At 49.2% G+C, this 12,337-nt stretch overlaps 1 protein-coding gene across 1 annotated transcript; it reads left to right on the plus strand.

The window, feature by feature from the left end:
- The first annotated feature begins 354 nt into the window (after positions 1-354).
- Positions 355-4,682, plus strand: ISCU (iron-sulfur cluster assembly enzyme). Its single transcript, XM_054006377.1, has 5 exons — positions 355-473; positions 1,148-1,261; positions 2,107-2,217; positions 3,056-3,134; positions 4,117-4,682. Exons 1-5 carry the CDS (start codon positions 375-377, stop codon positions 4,212-4,214), a joined length of 501 nt encoding a protein of 166 aa, XP_053862352.1. The 5' UTR covers positions 355-374; the 3' UTR covers positions 4,215-4,682.
- Positions 4,683-12,337: the final 7,655 nt, after the last annotated feature.

The raw sequence follows: 12,337 nt of genomic DNA on the forward strand, positions 1-12,337 counted from the left end.
GCGGGGCAACGGGCCGGGTCTGCCGGTGGCGGGGGCTGGCCTGTCACTCGCATGTGGAAGGGGGGAGGTTGAAGACGGCGGCTGGGGGGGGCAGCGCCGTGAACCCTGCAACGTGCGCAGAGGGAGGGGCCGTTTCCCAGGCTCCGAGCAAAGGGCGGCCCCGGCCCCGGCCCCGGGCAGCACAACAATGCGGCGCCGCAGCGGCAGGGATGGAACGGGCGGGGGCGGGGCGGGGACGCGACCTCCGACCCCGGCATCACGGCCTCGCGCCCGCCTCGCGAGGGGGCGGGGCCGGCGCACGTGTGGGGCGCGGCGGGGCGTGACGTAACGCTCTCCTAACAGTGCGCAGAGCGGTGGGGGGGGATGTCGGGAAGATGGCGGCGCTGCGGATGACGGGGGGCCGGGCTGTTGCTGCGCTGCTGAGACCCGGGCTCATGGGGCTGGCGGATCCCGCCGCGGGGTATCACAAGAAGGTCGGTGCGGGGCTGGGGGGGGGGGGCAGCATTGGAGACTGGGGGGGTGAGGAAGGGGGAAGGGACTGGGGGAGTGGGCGCAGCATTGAGGCTGGGGGTGTGGGATTGGGGGGGATGAGGAAGGGACTGGGCTGGGGGGAGCAGCCTTGGGGGGGCGGGACTGGGGGAGTGGGCGCAGCATTGGGGCTGGGGGCGGGACTGGGGGAGAGGGAGCAGCATTGGGGGCTGGGGGTGTGGGATTGGGGGGGATGAGGAAGGGACTGGGGGAGAGGGAGCAGCATTGGGGGCTGGGAGGATGTGGAAGGGGGAAGGGACTGGGGGAGTATGAGCAGCATTGGAGGGTGAGGAAGAGGCTGGGGGCAGGATCCTGAAAGTTGTATGGGGACCTTAAGAGTGGGAGATGAGAAGGGGGTCTGGCTGTTGGGGGAGAAGGGAGCTTATGAACCCCTATGCACTGGCTGAGAGCCCCTATCTTTGAGGATGGGTCAGCTGAGGGGGTTATTAGCTGTGGGCCTTGCCACGTGCTGGGCATTGTCTGATGCATGTTTTAAACGGTGCAGGCTTTCCTGGCTGGGGACTGTAGACCCCATAGTCATTGTAGATCAAATTCCCTTGTAGGAATTTGTTAGTCTCTAAGGTGCCACAAGTACTCCTGTTCTTCTTTCTTCTTGTAGGTAGTGGATCACTATGAGAATCCGAGAAATGTGGGCTCCCTTGATAAGAGTGCAAAGAACGTTGGCACTGGATTAGTGGGTGCTCCTGCCTGTGGCGATGTTATGAAACTACAGGTGAGCTTACAAATACATAACAACAATGCCCCGCTTATTTCTGTGTGGCTAAAAAAATGCTGAATTTTGTTATCTAGTGACTTGAAGTTAAGCTCTAGTCACTGAGAGAGAATTCTAGTATAATTAATATTATGAATTGACCACACTGATTATGTTGACAATCATAAGTTGTTTGCAAGAAAGAACAGCTGGTGATGAGACAAAGTAACATTACAAAATGGAAGCTATGGAATATGAGCTTGTTACTCTTAAATGAGAGCCACCTAATCATGACACTTCTGTCAGAGAATTTTCATCTAATGGTATTACAAGTGGTACCTTATGCTAGAGTGAGGTTTCTGTCTTGTTTATACATCTGATAGCACTTTGTGAACGTTCACTGTTTCCTATGTATTGTCATTTTTCCCATTGTTGTTTTTGTGGGTTCTTCACACAACATAAAAGGGGTGGGGGAATTAAAAAAGGAAAATGTTCTGGTAAAACCACAAAAAATAAAAGGAGGATTCAGGGGCAGGTGTCAGACCTGCAGACTGCTTTTGACTCACCTTTTGCAACTAAGTAGATTGTAAGTGGATTATGTCCTCTGACCAGTAACTGCAGGCTTAAACCATTAGTAAAATTATTTACTATTTCTAGAACTAAAATGTAAATGTTTTACAACATTCCTTGCCTCAGTCATAGGCCCTACGTATCCTGCTTCACTGGACACCAGTGAAAAGGGAATCTTGCCCCTGACTTCTATATGACTAGGCTCAAATTAAACCATTATCCAGTTGAGTCCTCTTCAGTGTTATTAGTACAAGAATGTGATATAAACGGAACTGATGTCATTGAAACTCTTGCAGGTTGAAGTGGATAAAAATGGAAAAATTATTGATGCAAGATTCAAAACATTTGGCTGTGGATCGGCAATTGCCTCAAGCTCATTGGCCACAGAATGGATTAAAGGAAAAACGGTAAAACTGACTTCACACCTATGAAAGAGCATATTACACAGGAGCTGGCAGCAGTCTCCAGCGATTGCTATTAATGCTACACCATCCATTATCAGAGACCAGATGTGGAATAGTGGTCTGAAAAGCATAGTATGGCGTTTACATTTTACCTAGCGTGAATTTTTTTTCCTAGAATGAGGGAGATTAAGAATCTCTTCCATCTCTATCATGGGAATTTGACTCTTCTAGTTCAGTAGTTTTAATTTCCATTTCTGGAAAGGCAGCTCTTACTTGGGTAGCTTGATGATTTTCAGAATGGCCATAGCTTACATAGCCAGAAATAATGTATGTATATTCTCTTCCACACAAGCACCATGACTTCTTCCAACAAATAAGAAGCTCTTCTGAGATTATTTAGGTTTCTACCTATCCTTTTCCCATCAGTCTAAAACATCAAGTTGTCAGTCTTATGCACATAGTGCCGTACAGCTGTAAATGCACAAACTGCCAATATAGGTTCCTTGTAAGGTCACAACCTAGAACACTAGTGTGTGCCTTGACTTCGGTCATCTGCAACTGTTCATTTGAAAACCTTTTCCTTAAATCTGGTATTTTGGGATGGAAGGAGAATGGGAAAGATGTTGATGGGGTGGTTATGTCAATTTGTTTATACACAGTCCTTTACTTGTGCACGATCGTTGAGTATAACAAAATAATTCTTCCTATGTTTCTCTCTGAACCCCCATCCTGAAGGCTAGTCCTCCAAACACCCCTTTCACAAATCTGTGGCACATGTACACCACCTAAGGTGTTTGGTGGCAAGCAGTCAATCGTATATTAACAGGTTTATAAATTTCAGGTTGACGAAGCCTTGAAGATCAGAAATACTGATATTGCTAAAGAGCTGTGCCTTCCTCCAGTTAAACTACACTGTTCTAGTAAGTCACAAGTTAAATACCGATTGTTTAAACACAACTATTTTAAAAATTAAAATCTATGTTGTCAGACAAAGCCCAGAAACATGGTACAACTCTAGCTCTTATTATTGAGGTCTCTAGGTATTTGCAGAGGACTTACATGGGTGCATCAGGATGTACCTAGTGTTACCTGTCTTTTGAGTCTGCCATAAGCTCTCCCAAGTCAAGTGCCCAGTTCTACTGATCTTTTTAAAGGTGACCTGCAAAAGAAACAAATCGGGGGTTGGCTGTTTTGGGAGGTACAATGGGGGCCTAGAAGACATTCTGCTTTTATGTTTACATTAGAAACCAGGTCTTTCATCTAGAAGAGTCTGTGGTGACTAGAGAACTAGTAAAGTGACATCAAAGAGCCAAAAATGGAAACCTGAGCTTTTAATCAGAAGGAGTCTTGTCTGACCAATTTTCCTTTCTCCAAAATATTAGTCATGAACTTTAAAGATTCAGGACCCCTTCCCCCTCAATGTAAGTGTAAGTTCAGAAGCAAATGATGACCAGAGTTGACGTTTCTGATGCTGATATGGCAAAGCAGAAAAGCATAGGCCCCGTTTTTTAAAAAAAAAACCTCCTTTGTTAGCTCCCTTGAAAGGAAAAGGAACATAACCCAGATTAAGGATGTTGAATGAGAGAGCTGTGCAGTCGGTTGGCAAATGGAAGAGGGGGAAGGCGGGGGTGTCTGTCTAAAACATCAGTTAATTCCTCAGACAATTAAAAGCACTTCCTCAACTAAGGAACAGTGCAGGCCGGAGCCAGGGCAAGCTTTGCTGTAGAAACACTTCTCCTGTATCCCAGTTGGGACCTGCAAGAAAATCTAGCCTTCTCTGTTTCTGCTGGTGGCCCTGCTGTATAGTCTGTGTCTTTGACCCATTTTTAGAAAGTGGATCATTTTCCCCCCCTTTACTTACAAACCAGTTTCAAAGTGCTCGTTCTCTCTTTCGCTTTTCAGTGCTAGCTGAAGATGCAATCAGGGCTGCTCTGGCAGACTACAAGTTGAAACAGGATCCTAAGAAAGAAGAGCCAGAGAAGAAAGCAGCCAAAGCCTAAACCTGTGTGAGACTGTAAAGCTGGCTTTCTCATTCCACTGAAATGTGCAGTGCAGTTACTTTAGATGTTAGAGATGAGAACCGGTGCAGTACTCAATGAAGCTGTAAGAGACGCACGTTTCACTGGTCCACATGTATTAAACCACCCTTGTGGTGCTCAAATTACTGGAATTTTTTTGAGCTTATTTCAGCACACGCTACTGTCCTGTCTTGACTTCATATTAAGTGTACGGGTGAAGGAGACAGAGCTCTGAGTGTGACAGTTGAGTTTTCAGCAATGAAAATCCTGGGGTTTCAAATGTTGCAAGGGCTAAAATGCATAGACTAAATGTATAGTTTTGCCTAAAGTTTTGTATAGAGAAGGGTTATATTGGAAAGCGTTTTGCCTTGATCTGAATGTTTATGCAGGAAATTGCAGATCAGTTTTATTGCATATGCTGTATATAATATATTAAACAATCTATGGCAATTCCTGTTGGGTACAGTTCTGTTGAAAGTCCATTTCACTCTGACTCTTTGGGGCATTCATATCCATCCACCCTACAGTTCGGTTCCTAGCATTTCAAAACTTAGGAAGTATCTGTTTAGAGGCTACTTTAAAAAACACCCCTGTTTCATCCTATGGCATTTAACCACCAAAAACTGAATTGAAAGAGCAGGTAATGGCCACTAGAAGGCAGTACATTCATGAGCTGTTAAGAATAGGCAGGCACAATATACTGATTTTTCTAGTTCAAGTACCACTTTCGCCATCAGTCTATGCAGTAGTTTAAACAAGGGGTACCAAATGTGAGAGTTGGACCTTTGAACACTAGGTCACCAGGCAGGCAGACAGGCTGGCCACATGGCACCTGGAATTTTTCCAGTAATGCCCTTTGGGTTTGTTTAGCTTTTTTTTTAAAGTTTCCTTCCCTCAGAAAATGTTGAGTTTCTAACTTTTCATTTAGATTTAGAAATGCAAAATTTTTCCCAGCAAGGAAGTTCTGGTTCCCTCCCATCTTAAGAAGGCAAATTAAAAACACATTTTATTAATAAATCCTTGTTTGGTGGGGCCTTGTCTAATGGGTTTTGAGTACTGGAAGCTGGCATTACTCCAGATGCTTTGTAAGCCTGTGTTGGGGGGTGGGAACAATATGTTTGTCTATAGGCAGCGTTACATCAAGAAAAAAGTGTGTATTAAATGTTACACACCCCCTCCTTTTCTGTATGAAGGGAGCAGGCACTGGGCCGTTCCTTCTCCAGTCTAATGCAAAAGAGGGTACTAGCCCATTAGTGCTGCAGGGGCTGAGGCTGTTCATGGGGGAAAACGGGAGAGAAAGCCGCTCCGAGGGAGGGTGGTGGGGAGGACCCGGGGAGGCAAGAGCCACCCAATGCCGGTAGGCTGGTGTTGACTAGGTCAGAGCCTGCACCACTGCTCCTGCCTGCCCACATAAGGGAAGCATGTGTGGGAGGGGTGTGGCCTGCCTCTGTTCACCTGGCTATCAGTGATGCTAGAACCGTTTTTATAGTCCGGGTGCTGAAGGGTGGAAACCATGTATTTGGGTTATTACTGTTTCAAGCCAGGGGGTGCAGTACCACCCTCAGCACCTATACTGACTATGCCCCTGGCTGGGCTGGGTTAGCACTGGCAGGGTGTGCATTGGGGTCCCTCCTACCCTCACCCAGTCTGTGACAGCCCTTTTGATTATTTAACTCCCCCTGCCCGCCCCCATCTTGTGTGTAACTGACAAGCTGCCTCACCATCTCTCCCAAATGTACGGGAAAGGGGATTTTGACCCCTGCTTCAGGAGCTCCTGCTGCTATCTGACGGCACAGAGCATTCAGCTTATCCCCAAAATTCCAATTAATTATATGCCTCCTACCCTCACATCTGCACCCCCCCCCAGCCCAGCAAATAATTCTGCTGCCCTCACACCCCTAATATCGGTTCTTCCCCTGCCTCAGTTTTCCACACCATTCTGCCCCATTCCCCCACTCATCACTTCTCCCCCCAACATCAGTTTTCCCACTAGGATTGGCCTGGAGTCTCCCAGAATCAGCATCGATCTCCCGGTAACGAACTAGTGAAAGCAATCCAGGAGATTTTAATAGGCTATTTTAAGAAAATGACATTACGTCATGTTGGGGGGGGGGGAAATCTCCCGGAATAGCTTCAGTCGGAGTTGGCAAGCCTGTCTCCAACACACACAGCCCACTACATCAATTCTGCCTGCCCCGCACAGAGCCCAACAGATCAAGTCTTCTCCCATACATCAATACCATCCCCCCAGCCACCATGTACATTTGCCCCCAGACTCCACATCAGTTCTGCCCCCACATCTGCCTGTCTTCCATGCCCCAGGATTAATTCTGCCCCACATCAATTCTCCTCTCCCCCAGATCTGCCATTTCCCTGTCCCTCCAACCCCCAACCTTAGTCCTGCCCTCTCCTCCCAGTCTCCAAAGTGCAACCGACCCTGGTGAGTGCCCTAAGGCGGCCCAGGGGGCAACACTTTCCTCAGCTCAGTTGAGGAACACCTTAAAGCTGAATGGGGCTGATAGCCAAGGCTTGAACCCCAAGGATCCCAACCCATGCTCTGAGAGGGAAGAGCTTTCTTCACCCCACCCCCAGGGGTAGGCCAGACCCATGAGGATAATCCCCAAATTGACTCCCATTAATTCTGTAGGGCACCCTCCATTGGCTGCACAACTGGGCCCATCTCATTTATACTGGCTGGCCGTGATGCTCTAGGCAGGTGGGTCATGAGTCACTTGCTTAGCATGGCAGCACCTGCAGGGGACTTGAATAGCAACATGCCGGCTGCACCCTCGAACCCGTGCAAGGGCAGCTGGAAGCCGGCATACAGCCATTTTCAGGCACCTTCATGCTATCGACTGAGGCTGCCTGGTGGGGTCCCAAACTCTGAAGCAGGTTCAGCAAATTCCCCCGTCCCTATGCTGCATTCACGGTACAGACAGCCCAAAGGTGTTTGCCCTACCCCCCGTCCCTGTGACCTTAGCAGGTCAGTTCGGTGCAGGTTTGGGGAAGGGGTAGGCATGGGGACGATGGAGCATGCTCAGGCCCAGTATCGTAGATACAGGGCCCCTCCCTAGGCCCAGCTGGCCCCGTCTCTGGCCCCTTCCCCTTTGTATGTGACAACACTCCCAAACGTATCATGGGGATTCTGGCCCCTGTTGCAGGCGCTCTCAGCCCCATCTGCCCATGCCCCATTCTGCTCCCAATTTCCCATCAAGTCTGCCCCTTTCCCTCCACCTCTGCTCCTCTTCCAGCTCTGGGGGCTCTTTACCCCCCGCCCCATCTTCCCAGGCTGGGTGTTGCAGGGAGGCAGGGGAAGGACCAGAGGAAATATCCTGTCTCCATTGCTCACAGGCGGGGCAGAGCTCCACTGGCAGCAGCTATGATTGGCTGCTCTTCCCGGGGAGGCAGGGAATTGGCCACCCTACACGGCTCCCAGAAGCCACGGCATGGCCCCGCTCCGGCTCCTATGCGCTCCAATGGGAGCTGCAGGGGCAGTGCCTGTGGATGGGGCAGCGCGCAGAGCCGCCTGGCCGCGCCTCCGCACAGGAGCCAGAGAAGGGACATGCCACTGCTTCTGGGAGCCACTTGAGGTAAGCGCCACCCGGAGCTTACACCCCTGAGCCTCTCCCCATGCCCCAACCCCCTGCCCTGATCCCCTTTCTGCCCTCCGAATCCCTTGATCCTAGCCCGGAGCCCCCTCCTGCACCCCAAACCTCTCATCCCCAGCCCCACCCCAGAGCCTGCACCGCCAGACGGAACCTGCATCGCTTCCTGCACTCGGGCCCCAGCCCTGATCCCCCTCCCGCCCTCCAAACCCCTCGGTCCCAGCCCAGAGCACCGTCCTACACCCCAAACTCCTCATCCCCAGCCCTACCCCAGAGCCTGCACCCCCTCCTGCACCCCAACCCCGCCATACAATTTCTATTCCCCGATGTGGCCCTCAGGCCAAAAAGTTTGCCCACCCCTGGTCTAGTGACAGCTTCACAGGATCACCAGCAAGTCAAAACGTAGTTCCCATTGCAAGCGGATCCGGCACTGCCACCTCGCATGGTTTTATCTCTGGCTACGTAATAATTGGTGTTTTGCTTAAATCCCCAGCTGCTGGACTCATGAGAGTCTCAGTTTCATTTTTTTCAAAATAAAGATTCTAGCCCGCTTGGTTGCCGAGGAGAGCTTTATAATCATGAAGCAAGTGCACCATAAAGGTTTGAAAACCTGAAGGCAATTTTAAAAACCCAGTTAATATTGGGTGCTTTTGGGGGGCCTGACTCACAATATTTGAATGGTTGGGGTTTGCAGTACTATAAAACCCTCCGACAATAATAATAATAATAAATCCCTTCTGAGAAATAAACCCCAAAAGCAAAGAGATTCTGAGCTAAAAGTCTCTATAGCCTCAAGAACATAGACGTAGTGAAGGAAGCATGATACGTGTCTGGAGATCCTGCATCTGTGCCTTCTTCTCCCGTTCACTCCCCTGCCAATGCCCTGCAAAGTCCTGGGACAGGCCAAGCTTCCTCTAAGCGTTGGCCTGAGGCAGTCACTCACCACTCCCTACACTTCCCTTCCTCAGAATTCAGGTCTGCATAAACTCCAGCGACTGGTGCTGGATGCATCAAGCCTCAATGACCGTCTGGGGCTGGGTATGTGATTGATGGGGGCTCTGTGTTCATTTCTACCTCCCTGTGCATCATGAAGAGGGCTGTTTATCTCACTGTACCCTACAAGGACCAGGAATTTGGGGGTCACCAACCCATCTTGTGGCCCCCTCTAGCCACTGAAAGGGACAGTAGTTCCATCCAGCAGAGTCGATGGAGAGGGAAACCACCAGGTGGGAATGGAGAAGTATTTTATGGGGACAGAGCCCTGGGAGAGGCCTGGTGGATCCTCTGTAGGTTTGAATAATCACCCAAGCTCTGAATCTCCTGGGATTCTTCCACTACGGGAGTTATATGGAATCTGGTTCTGAAGAAGGGGTTCGGATGCTAGTTTGACATGTTGTGTGCCTGCACGGACACTGGAATTTGCATGGCTTTTTATATTAGTCCCCTTGATGCCTCCAGTCACAAGAGTCAGCTGTGCTTTGGGTGTGTAAACAGCTAGGATACAAGTGGTCTTACCCGCTAACACACCCATTATGCCCTCACTCCCAGTGCCCCAACCACTGGGTTAGAGTTTTGCCATTTACTTCAGAGGGAGAAGGAGCAGCCCTTACCGAAGACTGATGCTGTATGAATTGCAGGGAGGTGCAAGATGCAAAGGCAGTAGCCAGAGTTACAGTGTAACTAGGCCGTGTCTCAATGCATTTACCAAAGCGCTCCAGTTCCAAGGCAGGGGAAACGCACACAAATATCGAGCAAAGACCGTTAATCTGTATCCCAGAGCACATAAAACTTACCGAAAAGCTAAGTGCAGCTCCGTTGCCTTTTGTCAGACCTTGTTTATTTGCTGTGTCCATTAGCAAACGTTTCATCTTTCACTTCCGTTCTGTGTCCTCAAAGCCGTGAGCTGACATATGGAACTGAACTGCATTCCGTACTGCCAGATTGCCTCATGGTAACTGGTTAATTGAAGAAAAAGAAAAAAAGAAAAAAAACCGAGGCACTTTATGTGCCAAGGGCTGCTGGGTTTCTTTGCAGTTTATCTGGTCCCCCTTGATGTGTCATCAGCCTTTGATCATTTCTGCTAGGCACAGGTTCCAATCCTTTCCTTCCCTCGCTCTCAAGTACTGCCTCATAGCATTTGATGCTGGGGTGCGTTTTATATTGTGAAGGGTTCAAATTACTTAAAGCCACCTTTTCCCTCTCTTGTCTAGGTCACCATGCGTCGGGGGCGGGGGTCACTGCCCAAATCCCCCCGGACAAAAAAAAAAAAAAAACGATCAGCTTTTAGCTAATAACACCCAAGACCCACACCAAACTCTCCCTCAATCCTAACTCCCAGCCTCGCCCAAAATCCATCTCCCACACACTCATCACCCATTCAGAACCAAACAGCTGCAAAGGATTGTAGGTGATGGGTGCAAATTGTTGTGGGATCTGACCACAAAGAGTTGTGGGAGGGGGATAATCAGGTCACTAAACAGAGACCAGGTTTAGAGTCACTGAAGAGGAGAGTCTGAGAGATCCCCTATTAGAGGAGAAGTTACTGTAAATTACTAACAGCAGCGTCCTGAGAGGAGCAAGGCCTATGGCAGAACTGAGCATTGAACGGTGAGGGAGAACTCCGAGTTGTAGCAAAAGCCTTGGAATAAAAGAGAGAGAATGTAAAGAGGCAGGGAAAGTAGGTTGGCGGAGGGTGCGTGTGGAAGTGGCCTTGTTCTGTTTCCATTGGCATGGCACAAAGGAGGTGTATTAAGAGCATTTTGACTATTCATTTAATTGTGTTGCAGCTATTTATTAAAGTGACCACAGTTTGCTTCAGATCGGCTCTATTTAAAACACAGGTGTGAGAGGGAGTGTTTAAAACCAAGGGAAAGCTTCAAAAAGCCCTGTCATCCCAGCTTGGAGAGAGGTTCTGATTTGGTATTTCAATCCAGCAAGGAGGAACAATTGAAAAGGTGTGTGCATACCCCGCAGACATACCTAGCCACCTGCATGTGCCTCTACATGCACACACATGTGGCCCACGTGCCAGTATGCACTTCCCCCATAGATACACCCATTCACAGATGTGTTCCCCCATACACACTGTCCCCACCCCACTCTCTCCTAACAAGGGGCCAAAGAGGAGAGCTTTTGAGTTTTGCAACAGGTTGGTTAAGACTCCAGGGTCTAGTAAGGAGCTTCTTCTTTGCAGAGATAAAAGGACTTTAAAAATCTCCCCCGTATTTATAACACCTTAGTTGACTCATGAATATCCCCTACCTCTTTTGTGCTTTTCCATGTGACAAAGACTGCAATTGCCCTCCAGCTCTCTCTCTCTCTCTCTCTCTATAGAAATATATACACATACATATACACACACACACACACACTTTGGATAGAGCAGAAGCCAAAAACTGCTGGGCTCAGGTGTGGTTTATGTTCTTGTTCCTGCCCCCATTAGTCTTCATCATAGGGCAAAGGCCTTGACCAGCTCTGTTGATGTCTTATTTGCATTCATTATTGTCCACATTTGAAGACTATAGTAATTAGAGGTGGAAGAGGCTTATTACATCCCGTCTAGCCCACCTCCTGGAGAGAGGGTGGGAACTCGGGATGTCCCTGAGGTGCCAGGGTTCAGTGCAGTCTAGTTTAGACATTCTAAGCATTGGGGCTCCTCATCTTCTTCACTTGAGAGATGATCCCACAGTCCATGGAGTTTATCCTGATCTTTCCATCCAAGGTTTTATTAATTTCATCCCACTACTCCTAGTGGTACAACCCTCAATACATTTCCCCTTTCCTTACCCTTCCTCCGAGATTTACCCCATACTCCAGATGACAGGGTAGTCCAAGACACTCCAAACTCTGTATGTTTTGAATCCAGCTCCAGACATCCTTGTTGATTTCCATCTCTGCAGTGAGGCCAAAGAAAGCCCCAGCTCCAGAGACTCCTGCAAGCCACAAGGGGGGTGTTTGGATCCAGCTCTCAACAGTTGCAGGGTTTTGTGATCTGCTGGTGGAATGCTTGGCCCTGGGATGGAGGCTGAGGCCCGGATCCCCTGAGCTATGGAAGCGAGGCTCCTAAATACCTCTGAGGATCTGGGACTGAGCCCTTAAGGTCCAGTCCTGCAATCCTCTCCCCATTCACATCTCACTGTAGGATCAGGGAACTGGTTCATCATTCCAGGTGTGGCTGCAGCAGAACTGCAGGTGGAGGAGGTTGTAGGTGGGGACTGAGAGGGGGCCCTGACCACAGTGCACATGCCGAGGGCCAATCTCTGCTGTTATACTGCAGTGAATCCCCCATACCAGTGAAGCCAGTGGGCTGATGGGGGATTCACACAGGTGAAACCGAGAGCAGAACATTGCCCAAAATCTGGAGAGCAGAAAAAGTGCTGATTTGCTTGTACCATTTCTCTCAGCTTTGCTGGCTCACTCTTTAATTTGACAACTGCTGCAGCAACACCAGGACTGAAATCGAGAGAAATCCATTTGAAACGCTCTTCCAGGAAAGAGTCC

This window comes from Malaclemys terrapin, chromosome 16 (genome assembly GCF_027887155.1).
Source record: "Malaclemys terrapin pileata isolate rMalTer1 chromosome 16, rMalTer1.hap1, whole genome shotgun sequence".
NCBI lineage: Eukaryota > Metazoa > Chordata > Testudines > Emydidae > Malaclemys > Malaclemys terrapin.

Bases quoted from the DNA above. Each gene is read 5' to 3' on its own strand.
- ISCU (XM_054006377.1), top strand. From the start codon at position 375: ATGGCGGCGCTGCGGATGACGGGGGGCCGGGCTGTTGCTGCGCTGCTG. The intron at 2,218-3,055 runs GTAAAACTGACT...TATAAATTTCAG, and splicing joins AATGGATTAAAGGAAAAACG to GTTGACGAAGCCTTGAAGAT. The intron at 3,135-4,116 runs GTAAGTCACAAG...TTCGCTTTTCAG, and splicing joins AGTTAAACTACACTGTTCTA to TGCTAGCTGAAGATGCAATC.